At 30.9% G+C, this 16,281-nt stretch overlaps 2 protein-coding genes across 2 annotated transcripts; both read left to right on the top strand.

Moving 5' to 3' along the window:
• The first annotated feature begins 5,555 nt into the window (after positions 1–5,555).
• Positions 5,556–7,634, top strand: LOC133671671 (large ribosomal subunit protein uL13z-like). Its single transcript, XM_062092490.1, has 4 exons — positions 5,556–5,936; positions 6,589–6,705; positions 6,798–6,885; positions 7,295–7,634. Exons 1-4 carry the CDS (start codon positions 5,665–5,667, stop codon positions 7,436–7,438), a joined length of 621 nt encoding a protein of 206 aa, XP_061948474.1. The 5' UTR covers positions 5,556–5,664; the 3' UTR covers positions 7,439–7,634.
• Positions 7,635–8,699: 1,065 nt separating this feature from the next.
• Positions 8,700–10,468, top strand: LOC133670474 (probable pectinesterase 29). The gene is made up of 5 exons (XM_062090976.1): positions 8,700–9,115; positions 9,233–9,392; positions 9,574–9,780; positions 9,867–10,093; positions 10,191–10,468. The coding sequence occupies exons 1-5, from the start codon at positions 8,766–8,768 to the stop codon at positions 10,348–10,350; spliced, it is 1,104 nt and encodes a 367-aa protein (XP_061946960.1). The 5' UTR covers positions 8,700–8,765; the 3' UTR covers positions 10,351–10,468.
• The last annotated feature ends 5,813 nt before the right edge of the window (positions 10,469–16,281 follow it).

Genomic DNA, 16,281 nt, shown 5'->3' on the forward strand with positions numbered 1-16,281 from the left:
TAGAAAAGAGAGATTGATATACTTTTGAGTGCTAGCTTTTTTTGTTTCAACTGTTTCTATAACTAATGTGCTATTTTTCAGTTGTATATACTGTACAAAAAATAAAAGGCATAATATTATATTTATAGGGAAACCCGAAAACCATATAAATAGTAAAATATTAATTTACCCCTTAAATAATATTACATATATTATTTTAGGATAAATTTAAAAATTTATTCAATCAAGTCCCTACTTGATTTTTTCTAGGTCTAGAATTATCATCCCCGGTATTAATTACATTATATTCCTCAATTTCTAAAACTTATTTACAATCAAGTCACACTTTATTAATTATCCAATTTTAATTTCTGACCAATGATTCTTAAATGTGTGACCCATTAGGTTTTCTAATAACTTGGCCAAAATATAAATCATTATCCTAAATAAAATAGCATTAAATAAATTAAACAATTTAATTTATTATCAAATGAAAATTGATTAATTTATATTTGAAGATCAAGTACAATGTTTAGCAATATTTCATGATCCCTAAAATACTAGGAAAGTCATAAGTAATTTAACTTAATTTTTTAGTAATTAGTTTTTCAATATAATTATTATTCTTTCATCAAAAATGTTTTTATTTAGACATTATAGCATGATGTCTGCTTTATTAAATCATTTTTTTCTTAACATTATAGTCATTAATTCTTTAAATAAGATTTAAGACTCTTTTCAAATCTCATTCCATCTTGGCCAAAGATTTCATAATCAATATTATTTGAGAATACATAAATATTAATTCACCTAAGGTGATAAATCATCACTTCATTACTCAAATACCTTCATGTAATTTATATTATGCCTAATATTTACTCATTTGTTAACCTTAATTAAAACAATGTGTAGTCAGAATCAAAGCATAACACTAAATTATAAGATAATTTATTAATCTTAAGTTTAAGGATCACTTACATAATTGTCACATAAATCTTTCTATAGACATAAGTGATCTCTCTATATGAAGTTCTCACGCGGGTCAATTCAATGTAGACGTCATCTGATAAGCTTCTATATATTAGTTTCAAGTATCCCTTGCACATTAGCTTATGAGAGTAGTTGTTTTCTTTCATAAAAAAAACATAATATGTATCGGTCTCAACAACTCTAATTAATGTTCAATCTTATTTAAACATTGACCAGAAACATTTAGAAACAATTATTTGATCCAATATGAATCTCATAATTATAACAATTTATAATTTTCTTTGCAAAAAAGTTTTATCCCATGAACTTTATCTTTACTCTAAATTCATTAATCAAATATTAGATTCTTTAATCAAATATAAATAAATATTGAAGATAATTTTTTATTAATAATAAATATGTTTTCCATTAATAAAATTAGTTCTATGTGCAATCAAGTAATTGACTATAATACATATTTACTAACGGTTATGATATCACAAAAAATCCAAAAACCCTAAAAAACTCAAAATATAAATTAAAAACATAATTAGTGATAATATTGGAAGCTTTTAAAAACTAAAGATGTAACTTTTAAAGATTTCAATCTATAAGTATAAAATAGAATATTAATGAATTGATAAGGTGAAAATGAAGCTTGATTACAAAATATATATATATATATATATATATACACACACAAACAAACGTGGTTAAATTAGGTTAAGATTTTAATTTAAGATCTCATAACTAGTAATTAATTCCCCTTCTATATCGGGAGATTCATATGCTTCTCAGTTAAAATATCAAACCTCACCATCTTTCAAACAAGTAGAATGTTTTTTTCCTTTGTTGTCAAATAGGTGGTGAATCTCTGCCATCTCATCTAGACTTGATCGCCATGTGGCAATTGAAACCCGTGATCATCACCGTCTCATGGACCTCTCTACCTCACACCAGTTTTCCCATCAATGATCAACCAGAAGATGAAGAGTGGGGTAGTTCTTATTTTTCCTTGTTTCCTCTTTCTTGTTTATGTTTGTTTCGCGGAAAAGTAAGCAAGGTTGAATCTTTGTCTAATTTTCTGAAGTTTTAAATTAATTTTATAATCAATATATAAGGTTTAATAACAAATAGTTTTTCTAGTTTTATTTTGAAGTAACAATAATATGAATTATTATTGTTCGGATTAGTTTGCGAATATTTCGATTAATCCCACAAGTTCTGAAATTAATGATTATATAAGTTTTTAGTAGTTATAAGATTTGTGACCTCTAAAAAACAAATTTAAGATCTGATTAGTTGAGACATACATTTAGAATTAAGTAAAATCATACATGTAGAGGATCCGGTTCAGCATTTCTAGATGTAAAAATGCTTTCTAGCTGTGTGACTTCCTTGCCTTTTTCCCAGGCTAAGATTGAGCACAACATTTACCTAGGACCTCACGGGGTCCTGCCTTAACAACCAAAGCAGCAAGACCCTTCTGGCTTTGAACAGCGGTTCAAGCAGAAATTGAAGGGATCTTATCAGAGAATCGGCGGGACTGGGTGGAAGAAGAACAAGTTGGAGAACCTGAGAGAGGTAGTGGGTGGTGGAAAAGTGAGTGAAAATAATCAAGGTAGTGTTTCTTTTCGTAGTTTAACTGTATTTTTAAAAAAATTAAATTTTTTTACTTTAAATTAATTTTTTATTGGTATTTTTGAATCGTTTTAATATATTAATATAAAAAATAATATTAAAAAATTAAAAAATATTATTTTAATATATTTTCTAATAAAATATACTTTAAAAAATAATCATTAATATAACATCAATCATTACATAATCATTTTGCTGCATAGAAATACGGAAGCATGATGTTATAAATCTACTCTCAAGACAAAAGTGAAATGCTCAAGTGCTGTTATGGTTGCTGTCCTTGTTCGGGCAGTTCTATGTGGTGAAACAATCTAACCAGATATAGTTTCTTATTTTCTTTTTAATGTGATCGAAATCTTTCTATCTATATAATAAAGACGGAGGATTTGTATTGAGTGATGTTTGTTAATGGTCATTAAGAATGTAATTAATAAATTATTTGTATATGCACTTGAGGGTCTAGTTGTTGTGGTCAACAGTGTGACTTGTTCCGCCCCCGTCCCGGGTTCGACCCTCTATGTGCACGCCTGTCACCCCCGTGGTGCCTTACCTGCTCCTGGGCTTGCAGGATGTCCAGTGGGCCGTGGGGAATAGTCGTGGTGCGCACAAGCTGGCCCGGACACTCCACGTAAATCAAAATAAATAAATAAATAAATAAATTATTTGTATATGGATGAAAACTTAAATAAAATCAATAGATTTATTGTATTTGAGAAATGTCTTGATTCTACAACACTGCAGAGTCTGATTTGGTAGAGAATTTCATCATTAATAGCGTTTGTTATTCGAAAAATGTTTTTAAAGAAAATGTTTTTCTCTATTTTTTTATAGGGAAATAAACATTGAAAATTAAGATAATAGAAAATATTTTTCAATGAATATTGTCAATTTAAAGGAAAATGTTTCATCCTCATGAAATAAAAAAAAATATATTTCTAGATATGTAAAAGAAATATCAATTGATATGTAGATAAAGATGGTAGGTTTCTATACCTCAACCATCCTTTATATTCTTCTTGGTGTTATCCTAATTATTAAAGGAAAAAATGAGGGTTATAATTTTGGTTAAATATAATTGAAAGAAAAAAAAGCTATGAGAGAAATAAATAAGCCATGTTCTAGATATAAGTTTGTACTAATCACAGCTACCAAATTAAGCTAATAACTAAAGAGAGCAATGTGAAAGCAATAAAAAATAAGAGAAAGAAAGCTTGATTACTCAAGCTAAGCTTAGTCCATGGCCGAATATAATTAGGAACAACTGGATCCCCAACAAAAACATTCAAACTCCTCTCTAATTAATTTGTACCAAGAACTTCAACATTTGAATTCAATGACACTTCTTTATAATTGGAATTGGATTGTTTTCGAATGATATTTGAAGAAGGGTAAAATGGAATTAAATAAAAGAGTCTCGAGGAGTTCAAATAAATCTTGAGAATGAAAGATTGATAATTAAGAAGTGAGGCGGAAAAAAATCTTAAACTCTCTCTCTCTATAAATAGTTTAGATTCAAGTAAAATATAAATTGATAAAATTAGGTTTTAGGCTATGTTTGTTTTCTGGGAAGTGGTTTTTGGCAAACTACTTTCCAAACTTTCCTGTGTTTGTTTGCCATTAGAAAAGTTAGTCAACGGAAAACACTTTCTAATCAAAGAAAAATTTAGCTTAGTTTCCAGAAAAGTGTTTTCCTGGAAAATTTGGGCGGAAAACACTTTCTGGAATTTGTGAAAAATTTAGAAATGTCATATTATTTGCTGATTATATCAAATTTGGTCCTCAAAATTTTGATTGCTATATATATATATATATATATATTGTTTTGAATATTTATTTTTCAATTTCATCTCTTAAAATTTAATTTTTATATTAACTTTGGTCCTCATTTTTATAATTGTTATTTGCTTTTTCCTTATCATTTTTTAATTGAAATTTTTTATCTATCAAATTTGGTCCTCATTCTTTTGATTGTTACTTATTTTATTTGAAATAATTTATGAATTATTAATTATTATTATTTTAATTTCTTCATCTTTTATTTTTTTTATTTTTTAGATTTGATCTCTATTATTTTGATTATTATTTATTTTATTTGAGATAATTTATGAAATTATTTTTTTTTCAATTTCATTCTCATTCAACTTTTTAATTTGTAAGATTTGATCTCTATTATTTTGATTATTATTTATTTTATTTGAGATAATTTATGAAATTATTTTTTTTCAATTTCATTCTCATTCAACTTTTTAATTTGTAAGATTTGTTTTTTATTATTTTATTGAGAAAAACAAAACATTAATAAGTTATTTTCCAGGTCATTTTCCATGACATAACCAAACACTGAAGAGTGTTTTCCAACTTATTTTCCATTACACTACCAAACATCAGAAAATAATTCACTTTCCAAAAGAAAACTACTTTCCAGCAAATAAATGAGGCCTTAAATAAGCAATGAATGCAATTTTTTTTAAATTTGAAAAAATTTTATTAGTCATGAAAGTAAATTTTTCAAATTTTATAGATATAAATAAATTTCAGTTCGTGTTCGAGTCAAGTCGAGTAAAATAATATCCATAAATTACTCGAAACTCGACTTTGTTTCTTAAGAGTTCCATATTAATCAAGTTAAGGTGAAATTGATATTTTTAAACATGATGACAATGATAAATTTATAGTGACTAAAATTGTTAAATGATATCTTGAATAAATTATTTTTTATAAAATAATTTATAAAAACATATTTTAAGAAGTGAACTAACACTTAAAAAACAAACAAAAACTAGAATGAAAATATTTTCCACAAAACAAATTTCCCGCAAGTATTATTTAAGATTAAAAAAACTACAAAGCTAGGTTAGAAACAAATTGTGCGTGACATCATTCATCATGGATTTTGCTCGATATTGTATATAGTTCTAAACCCAATCCCAAAATCAAGACCTAAAAAACCCAACTCTCCGCAGCCCATAAAAAAGCAACCCCATATATTACAATCCGAAACCCTAAAGCCTCACTCTTGACTTTCACTTCCCTCACAGCAGCCGCTTAGCCAGAGAAAGCAGAGGCACAGCTACAATGGTGTCCGGGTCAGGGATCTGTGTAAAAAGAGTTGTTGTTGATGCAAGGCATCATATGCTAGGCAGGCTAGCATCAATAATAGCTAAAGAACTGCTAAATGGACAAAGAGTTGTTGTTGTTAGGTGTGAAGAGATTTGCATCTCTGGTGGGTTAGTGAGGCAGAAAATGAAGTACTTGAGGTTCTTGAGGAAACGCATGAACACTAAACCTTCTCATGGTCCTATTCACTTCAGGGCTCCTTCGAAGATTCTCTGGCGTACCATTAGAGGGTGAGTTTTATTTAATAAAGTTTGAGTCTTTATTATTTGGGTTTTCATTTTGTTGTTCAGAAAGTTGGTTTTTTGGTTTGGTTAGTAACAGAAGGTGATGTTTGGATAGTTAAGAGAATAACCCATGTTCTGATTTGTGAATTGGTAGCATCTTTAAAGATGTATTATTGAGCTTAAAGATTGCTGATCCTTATTAGCTAATGTTGGAAATTTCTAAGCTTTAACAGTTGAGAGTCCTGTAGGCATTAAGATTTGTTGTATATCAGGGTTGATTGTTGTAGTTACACTTGTTCTGCTGAAGGTTTTTCTTTTTTTTAATTGAAAACCAATATATGATTCAGTTGTGTGTAGATGTAGGGAATAATAGTTTGTATGTGCAGTTGATGAATAAGAACTGTAAGCTGAATACTGTATACAAAGTTTAGTTATGTTTTTTTTTAATGTTTGAAATGATGTGTTTGTGTTGTTGAGGTTGTATGTATAGAGGAAATGCATCGTGTGCAAGAATTATATGGTTGTTGATAGTTCTTTTTGTGTTTTGATTGTATGCCTCTTTGAATTCCTGCAATGGTTTTGGTAGTCCGAGATACAACTTTAGGGACTCTATGCTGTTTTCGTTTTGTCTATGATCTAAAATTTATTTGGTTTGAAGGATGATTCCTCACAAGACCAAGCGTGGAGAGGCTGCTCTTGCACGTTTGAAGGTTTTTGAGGGTGTTCCTCCTCCATATGACAAGACAAAGAGGATGGTTATCCCTGATGCTCTCAAGTGAGTCTTTTTAGAAGCAATTTATGCAAGAAATATGTTTTGTTGGTTAAGGCAGTTGAATGCTTATTCTTTCTATGTTTTTGATGAATCAGGGTTTTGAGGCTTCAGCCTGGACACAAGTATTGCTTGTTAGGTCAGCTTTCATCTGAGGTTGGATGGAACCACTATGATACCATCAAGGTATGAATTGTCTACCTGGTTTCTTCCTTTTTCACTTTTGCTGCCAGCTTGTGATGTTATTATTTATGGCTTATTTACTTGGATTTCACCTATTTAAGAAATTCATTACATTGTATTTAATTAAGAATTAGAATCTCTTCCCCTGTTTTTCTTTTTTGTTCTTAAATTATGTGGTGCCTTAGTGATGACCACTATTGGCATATACTGGACAATTATTTCAATTTGCCACTATTGGTGTTTCTATTTGCATCAGTAGATTTTGTCTTTCATTTTAGTTTTAGCTTCAAGGGTGACAGTTTTTGTATGATATGGCATGATTTTACTGGCAATCATTTGCAATTGTCAATAAAAAACTGTTCATTGAGCATTTTCTGAGGCGTCTTTTTTATCGATCTGTTCTTTCCTGCAGGAGCTGGAGAAGAAGAGAAAGGAAAGAGCTCAATTGGTCTATGAGAGAAAGAAGCAGTTGGCTAAACTGAGGCTCAAGGCTGAGAAGACCGCAGAGGAGAAGCTAGGTCCCCAGCAAGAAATTATTGCTCCGCTCAAATATTGATTGAAATTTGAAGAGAAGGTTGCTATTGAACGAGGAACTCTGATCCGAGAATTACTGTTTTGCATCTAAATCTGTTTCCTATTTTGACAACTTCTGTTTGAGTGAATTAACTTTATGCTATTTATATTAACAGTTTTCTTGCAAACATTATTCGGCTTTCCAGTTTAGATATATAATAGTTTGAACCATTTCTTTATCCCCATAGCTGTTCTGCATTTCTGAAAATTTTATGGACCGTTTTGTCTCTTGGATGTTGAATGTGTTCCATCGGGAAATCGAGAAGTCAGTAATCAAGAGCAGGAATTGATAACAAAAAAGGTTAGAAGTTCCAGCATTCACTTAGAAGGATTACCATGTAAACTCAAATCGAGTTTTGTTCCCATTAGCCGTCCTTGTCTCAAACTCAAATTGAAAGGCCATGATTAACCCCATCGACGTGGGCTGGTCTTGATCATGAGAAATTCTATCCATGCATAGAAATACTCTTTCATTCTTTAATGATTGATGTTTGATGAATTTACCTGTCCCCACTTGTTACTTGCCCCTTCTGTTTGAGTTTGTATATCATCAATAGAGATTGCCTCGCAATACCAGACCTTAATCATGTTTATAATGCCAATTAGGCAAATCCATGTTCATTATATCTGTGGGAATGGAATTCGTGCCCATGATCTTGGTAACGAATAATTCTTCAAACAAAAGATTGAACATCATTTACTTGTGAAAATCAAATCTTCAGTCTTCAAAAGGAAATCTATGTTGCTAGCTGATCGCATTCAATTTGAGGAGGGGTTTTGGGTGGGCATGGAAATGCCATCCCCTCTCATGGAGGCCGGTAGGGTTTTTCTCTGTTTCTATACCTTTCCTTTTTACGTTACTTCTTAAACATGTGATGGAGCATGTTTCTAAAACAAGTTCCACGATTTTAAGTTCTTTATTGCCTCATCATTCTGATTAGCTGTGCTCATCTTTTGCACCTTTATTGATCTAAATTTCTCTGTGGACAACTGAAAATGGACAACCAAAAGATTTTAGTCCCGCCACTCCAAACGGTCAAGCTTTTCTTCATGGCAAAATGGAGTTTCCAGTACTAGGATGTTCTAGTCATTTTCTTCTGGAATGCCAAGGAGAAGAAAGGTCAGAGGGAGCTGAGGAGGAGTATCAATCAAAATGAATAAATAAGGAAATAAAAAAAAGTTTGCCATATGAATAATCTTTAAGGATCAATTAACTGATTCTAATTCCATAAAAACTCTTGGCTTTCCCTTATCCCCTCCAAAATCTTTAAAACTTTGATCCCTTCTTATTTAAGAATTGCCAAGTATGTATGTTACAACTTGCAATTTCATTTCCCCTACACATTTTTTTGTTTCTTTGTTTAGTCATTTTCTTAACTCAAGTTTTCCCATCCCTTTTCTCCATCAAGATGTTGCTTCCATGGTGTTCATGTTTATATTTTGCTCTCTTGCTGTGCAGTTTTCAATTAGGATTTGCCAATGAAAACTTCCTAAAATATGGTAAGGGGTCTAATCCTCACAGAAAGACACTGCCTTACAGAACACTCCTTATTGATAAGTCAGGCCATGGGAATTTTTCTAGTATACAATCTGCCATTGATTCAATTCCATCAGACAATAAGAACTGGGTTTGTATCCACGTAAGGGCTGGAACATATAGGTAATGTCTTTTTCTCTACTTTTTCAATGTTATCTGCTGACAATCAGGTGCTTTTCTTATGCATGCATGAACACTGATTTTTCTTTTAGTGTCCTGATTATTTTGTGTATTTTGTAGGGAGAAGGTTAAGATCCCTTACAACAAACCATATATCATTCTCAGAGGAGAGGGGAAAAGAAGGACAAAGATTGTTTGGGATGATCATTTTTCAACAGCACAGAGCCCCACTTTTGTTTCTTTAGCAGATAATATTGTAGTCAGAAGCATTACCTTTGTAGTAAGTGATCATTGATCTTAACATACTCACTATTGTTACATGTAAAATAGAAAACTTTCTTTTGTTCCCTAAGAAACTTTTGTGTAAAGCATTGGGAAAATCTTGCTTTCGTTCTCCTAAAGTTTTCAAAAAAAATTATGTTGATTTGTTCCAATTATTGATTTTTTTTTTTTTTTGGCAGAACTCCTATAATTTTCCACATGATAACAACCCAAGATTGCCAGCAGTAGCTGCTATGATAACCGGGGACAAGACTGCATTTTACCAATGTGGGTTTGCAGGGGTGCAAGACACACTGTGGGATGAGGCAGGCAGGCATTACTTCAAGCGTTGCACCATTCAGGGTGCTGTTGATTTTATCTTTGGAAGTGGCCAATCTATTTATGAGGTATAATTTTCTTTAACAATATATAGAGGGTTTCTTTTAATTTTATTGTTTTTTTTTAGTCACTGTATCCTTTCTTTATTTTGTAGGGTTGCTCCATACAAGTACTTGAAGGAGGGTTCATCACAGCACAAGGAAGAACGAATCCAAGTGATGCAAATGGGTTTGTGTTCAAGGGGTGCAATGTGTTTGGCAAATCTTCAGTTTACTTGGGAAGGCCATGGAGAGGTTATTCTAGGGTCTTATTTTACAAGTCAAATTTTTCAAATGTTGTAGATCCCGAAGGATGGAATGCATGGAACTTTGTTGGCCATGAGTAAGCTCTCTAAGCTCATAAATCATACTTGGCCAGTTTGATTACTGTAACTGAAAAATGTGTTTGATTAATGCTTTTATGTTCACGTAATTTGCAGGAACCAAATAACATTTGCTGAGTATGGCAACTTTGGGCCAGGAGCTGAGACTTCAAAGAGGGTTAACTGGGCAAATAAGCTGAGCCCTCAATCCTTGGAAGAATTAACCAGCATGTCTTTCATTAATGCTGAAAACTGGATCGAAAAACAACCTATTTAGATGCAAGCAGATATCTTGTGTCATACAAATCCCTCGAAGTCGTTTTTTAGATAACTTTTCAGGCAAACTATATGCTTATTTTCCATTTTCCATGAATAAATTCAAGCTCGTTTTATCAGATGATGAAGCAGTGGAGTGCACAAAGCCATAAAAACCCTTGGATCCATCATGTACACCATTTGTGGAAAAGGTCCCGAGAATGAAGAGTCCTTGATGTTGTGGATCCTACTTCCTACGCTGATATAGACTAGTACAAAACCTGTGCAGCAGATGATGCATTGGGTTCAATAGGCCTGCAGAAACATGCAACCTCGAGTAAAAGGCACCAGAAGCTTGAAGTTGAAATGCCAAAATTTTACTTATTTCATTACAAACAAATGGATGGTTAATATGAGTAAGTCAATAGTGTTGTATATTCTTGCAGGTGCATTCAGCATTATGTAGTCCAGTATGCCTTCGCACAAGTTCCTGATCCACTACCGATTTCATATATCTGCGTACATTATCAAACAGAAAAATCAATTCTGGATAACTCATTTGCCATGCTGAACTCGAAGCATCAATGTAACTGGGAAATGGGATAAACCATTGAATCTCTGTTATGATTGCTAGATCAGACTCATAATTTCACATGGACAGCTATAATCCATACGAACAGAGAAAAATCCCAAAAGGGTCTATGTCATACAATTCAGTTTGCTGTGACCAGAAGCTAAAGAATAGAGCTAGTTAAGTAAATTTATAGAATCTAACACTATGTTTGGAAACCAAATGCACTAACTTATCTCAAACTACTTGACTTGTGTCAATTTTATGTAGGTGCATCAAAATGTATATATTCCCAGCAATACCAAAATAAATCCGAAATTCATTTGAACAGACAGTTCTATTCATCATGCTTTTAAGTTTAAATCTTTATTTCATGGAGTATAAGGAGCCAAACCCAGTTCAAAAAACTCAAAACTTCATTAAAAAAGTTGTTATCGCCCTGTAAAAAGATTTGAACTTTTTCATTAATTCAATATCAGAATTAAAAAAAAAAAGGATTTTAATTACAACTTATCAGCAATGTCTGATAATGTTAATCTGTTGTAAATTAGTTTACTAGAGTTAACTTAAAATTAGATATGGCTGAATTTATTGAGAGAGAGAGAGAGAGAAGGCAGTAGCAGCAACCAAAAAGTGAGGCAGAAACAGAGAAGAAAAGTAGGAGTAACTCGTGTGTGAACTCTCTCCAATATTGTAACCCCTATCTTGGGTGAGTTTTGTACAAGAAAATTACAGCAATGATATGTTATGGTCGACTATGTTTTGTGAGTGTTATTAGCTGTAGAAACTAATTATACTATAACCAACAGATTGGTATTAGGGCAGAGGTTAAAGAGAAGCTTTATCCAAGTTTAAAAGAAAAAGAAAATGTCCAAAGAAGATAGCTCAAGTTGGAGTTCAGTCAAACCCTCAATATTCAAATGATACAACTATGAGTTTTGGAGCATAAAGATGAAAACTTTACTCATCTCTCTTCACTTGTAAGAGATGGTGGAGGTAGAATATGAAGAACTTGAAGATATCGACAATATTCCTAAGCATAATTCAATGATTTGAAAGGTAAGAGAAGTAGAGATGTTATAAGAAGAGCTGATGATCCTATTTTTTTCAAGGATCATGAGAGCCACAAATACAAAGCAAGAATGGAAGACTTTGCAAAGTGAATATGAAGGTGATGTGAATGTAAGAGATATTAACTTATAAAGTCTTAGAACAAAGTTAGAGAACATGAAAACATAGGAAAATAAAGTTGTGATGATGAGTTGTAGAGAAATTATTGATTAATTATTGATTAGCATTATGAAGAAAAGTTTGATCCTATTATGGTGATTATAGAAGAAACAAAAGATATGTCTAGTTTGAGTGTTCATGAGTTGGTAAGGTCTTTGAAGTCTTATGGGAAGAAATTAGTGAAAATGAGTGAAAAGTTATTAGATCAACTCTTGGTAAACAAAGCCAACAGAAAGGATTTACAAGTGATGTGAGAACATGTGTTAAATCCTTTAGAGGTGGAGGATATGGTAAGGTAGAAGTAGAGGAATAAGTAGAAATTAAAAGAGAAGAGGAAGAATGAATTTTGGTAGTAGATATGGTAATGCTAAAAGATGTTATTCTTATAATCGATTAGGTCATGAGTCTAAATATTGTTGGTATAAAAGGGAGACATAAAGGGTTTGGTTTAGTTAAAGATTATGGTGCAAGGAAAAATCAACAAGAAAATGTTATCAAAGATAGGGAAGGTTAAGGAAATATTTATAGAAGCTTCCTAATTATTTTTAGGCTGAAGTAATGTGTATAACTATTTATTTGATTAATAGGTGTCCTACGAAGGTCATTTAGGATAGCACATCAATTGAAGTTTGGAGTGGGAGAAAGTCATTCATGAATTACTTGAAGGTATTTGATAGTGTTTGCTATGCTCAAATACCGAAAAAGAAGAGGCACAAACTAGATGAGACAAATGATAAATGTATATTTGTTGGTTATACATCAATGTATAAAGTCTATAGGTTATACAACTTGAAGACAAACAAAGTGATTGTTAATTAATATGTGATTTATGATGAAGATTTTGTTTGGAATTAAGAGTAAAGCAAGGTTGAGAAAGGATTAGCCTGATATGATAAGTTATTATTGTAGTAGTAATTAATTAATAAATTATATTAATTTAACTCGTCCTGCAACATAGCGCAAGTCACCTATTTAGTAGACTAATTATGATGAGATATTATTGTAAGAGCAATTAATTAATAAACTATATTTTTCTCCCTACATTTCTAGTGCCAATAATAACAAAAAAAGGAAGGGAAAAAATTATGGCTATATACTGAATTGACCATTCACCATTACAATGTATTTATGTTCTTACCCTTCTTAAAAAAAATCAATGAACTTGTCTTTGGGAGTAATTCGGTCTTTGCATATAATGGTCCATTAGTTATTATGAAATTGTCTACGAACAACTTGGTTTTTTCACATTTCTTTACACAGTTAAATTATTTAACTACCTTTATAAAAAAAAAAGTAGTCAAACAGGGTTGTTTTCATCGTTTTCTTTTTATCTGAATAGTGAAAAGGCGATTGTGCCATTAAAAAGCAAAAATGGATAAATTGTTGCCTAGGGGTTGTCTGTCCTTCCACTCTAATTTTTTTTTCTTAGGGATAATTTAATCTTTTAGTAAATATAAAATGTTAAAAAACAAAAAAAAACATTGTTGACACGTGCATGACAAGTGTCAGCGCGTCAGATGCTTCGTTGTTTTCGAGCAGCACGTGGAAGTGATTACAAGGTGGACAAGCTTGTTTAAGGTGGACAAGCTTGTTTGATTAGGTTGGATTCGTCTCAAAGGCCTCTCCCTTCCACATTGGACCATGTTGCATTCTAACCTACAATTTGATTCTAGTGGGCTTTTTTTCCCTTTTCTTTTTTCTCTCAACTTCAGATTCTCAGAATTTCAAACCACCCTACAATTTGAATTTTTATATAGATTTGATCCATATTGTTTTGATTACTATTCTTTTAATTTGAAATGGTTTATATATTTTCAATTGTTTTTCAATTTCATCTTCCTTTTTTTTTGGTCTCATATTTGGTCTCCATTTTTTTTGTTTTTATTTATTTTATTTTAGACATTTTCTTGAACTGAATTTTTTTTATACGATTTCATCCTTCTACAATATTTTTCTTGTATGATTTGATCCTCTTCTTTTTTTCAATTTTTTTTTGTTTGGGAAATTTTTTAATTAATTTTATTTTACATTTCATCTTTCAATATTAAATTGATTGGCAAATGAGCTTGTTGATTAAATCCAAGTCTAGAATTTTATAGGTTACAAGTTTGAGGGATTAACTTAGATTTAGGATATTCACATGGGCTTGCCTTTTTTTTCTTCTTTTTTAAGTTAATATTTTTCTAGTTTCATCTTTCAACATTTATTGATTTCTTAGATGTTGTCTCTGTTCTTTAATGGAACCCAATGTCAGTTGAAACCTGATCAAGAGGATAAGAGAATGACAAAGACAAAGATAGATTGTCCAACTAGGTTAATTCATTGTTGTCATGTTCATTACTCAGTTAATCGATTTCACGGGTTAGCACGGGTCAATACAATGTCCCAACACCTTTTCATTTCATTCCCTAGATTTTTTACGATGCAATTATTTGATGGTAAATTGTTTCACAATGACAATATTAGATTTTTGTTTTCAAACTATATCACCTTTTGAATAAGGTGATTAGTTCACTCTTATCTTGTTAAATTGAATAAGCTACACCAATTTTATTTTTTTTATGAACTCATATGATAATCAATTAGTTTTATCTTATACATTGGTCTAGTTTTTTTTTATCCTCATTTCAAATATTTTATCACATGCATGAAAAAAAAAAAAAAGAAGAAGCAATGCTCAAACTTTTTAATGCAGTAGTTGAATTTCGATCCAGCCTACAACAAAACAAAACATAGACCCCGGACCTAACACGGACCTAACACAGATCCCAGACCTAGTATAATAATACAAGTCATGACATGCTGGAAGCTGATGGCGAGATCATAGAACAAGGAAAAAGAAAACACCTTCCTAATAATTTGATTTTTCTTGAGAATCATAATACATAATTTCATCTTGGTAGATCATTTGGTTAGTATTTTATCATATGTACTTACAAATTCGAAGGGCATATTTGATCTTTTTTCTTGGAATATAGACCGGAAAAAGTCTTTTCCAAAACTTAAAACAGTGCACTCTAAAGAATAAATTATTTTGATTCATTTAGATGGTTATCAAGACACAATGGCTTTCAAAACTGTTATCTCGAGAGTTGGAGCAAATTAAGAAATTCATTTTCTTTTTTCTTTTTTCTTTTTTCTTTTTTTCTTTGTTTTTTTTTTTTAAAAAGGAGGGTTTCTAGCAAGATGTATTTATAGGTATTATTATTATTATTATTATTATTATTATTATTAACGTGGGTGTCCGAGTCAGTTTGTGCGCAATTCGACTAATCTCACAGGCCCTGAAATTAACGATCATGTAAGTCTCTAATGGCCTTGAGGTTTGGGAAACTCAAACTAGTGATCTTTAGGGAGTAAATTTAGGACCTGACCAGTTGAGCTGCACTTCTCAGAATTGGTATTATTATTATTATTATCCCATAAGTTGTTTCAACTTCAATAATGTGAATGGTTATATATAAACTCGAATAATAATTAAATTTAAGATGAAAGTGATATAAATCAAATTTTTAATAATTGGATAATTAAGTATCTTACATTATGTCAAAAAATCACAATTCAATCTAGGTAAAACTTTAAAAATAAATTTATATTATATGATATCAACAATAATCTATTATTAATAGATCTCAATTATAACCAAGCAAAAATAACATGCACCAAAAACACAATTCCTATCCATAAAAGTTGGCTAAGCATGCTTAATACTTGCATTATTGAGGTAGACCATTTCTCTATGCCATGTGATACACCTGGACACTTGAGTGTTCTTTGAATATTCAAATGCAAAATATGCAATGTATGCTAAGATGCTTGGCGCTTGACAGATCATTTGTGTTTGATAATTCTTTTATTATAGACTTTTTACCTCCAAACCTACCTGCTTATCACGTAATAATAGTAGACTAGTTATTTGATATACATGTTAGGTAGAATAATTTTATTTCCAATTAAAAATACAAGTTTTTTCCACCTGTTTTTATCATGATAAAAATCTCAATTAAAAATAAAAAAATTTATGCATATATTTAAATAAATAAATAAATTATCTATGCTAATAAATATATAAAAAAATTTATTAATGATAAGTAAAGACTAAACTAGAAAAATCAAGAGATGGATGTATATCAAGATATTTGATCTAATAAC

Source organism: Populus nigra, chromosome 13 (genome assembly GCF_951802175.1).
Source record: "Populus nigra chromosome 13, ddPopNigr1.1, whole genome shotgun sequence".
Taxonomy (NCBI): domain Eukaryota; kingdom Viridiplantae; phylum Streptophyta; class Magnoliopsida; order Malpighiales; family Salicaceae; genus Populus; species Populus nigra.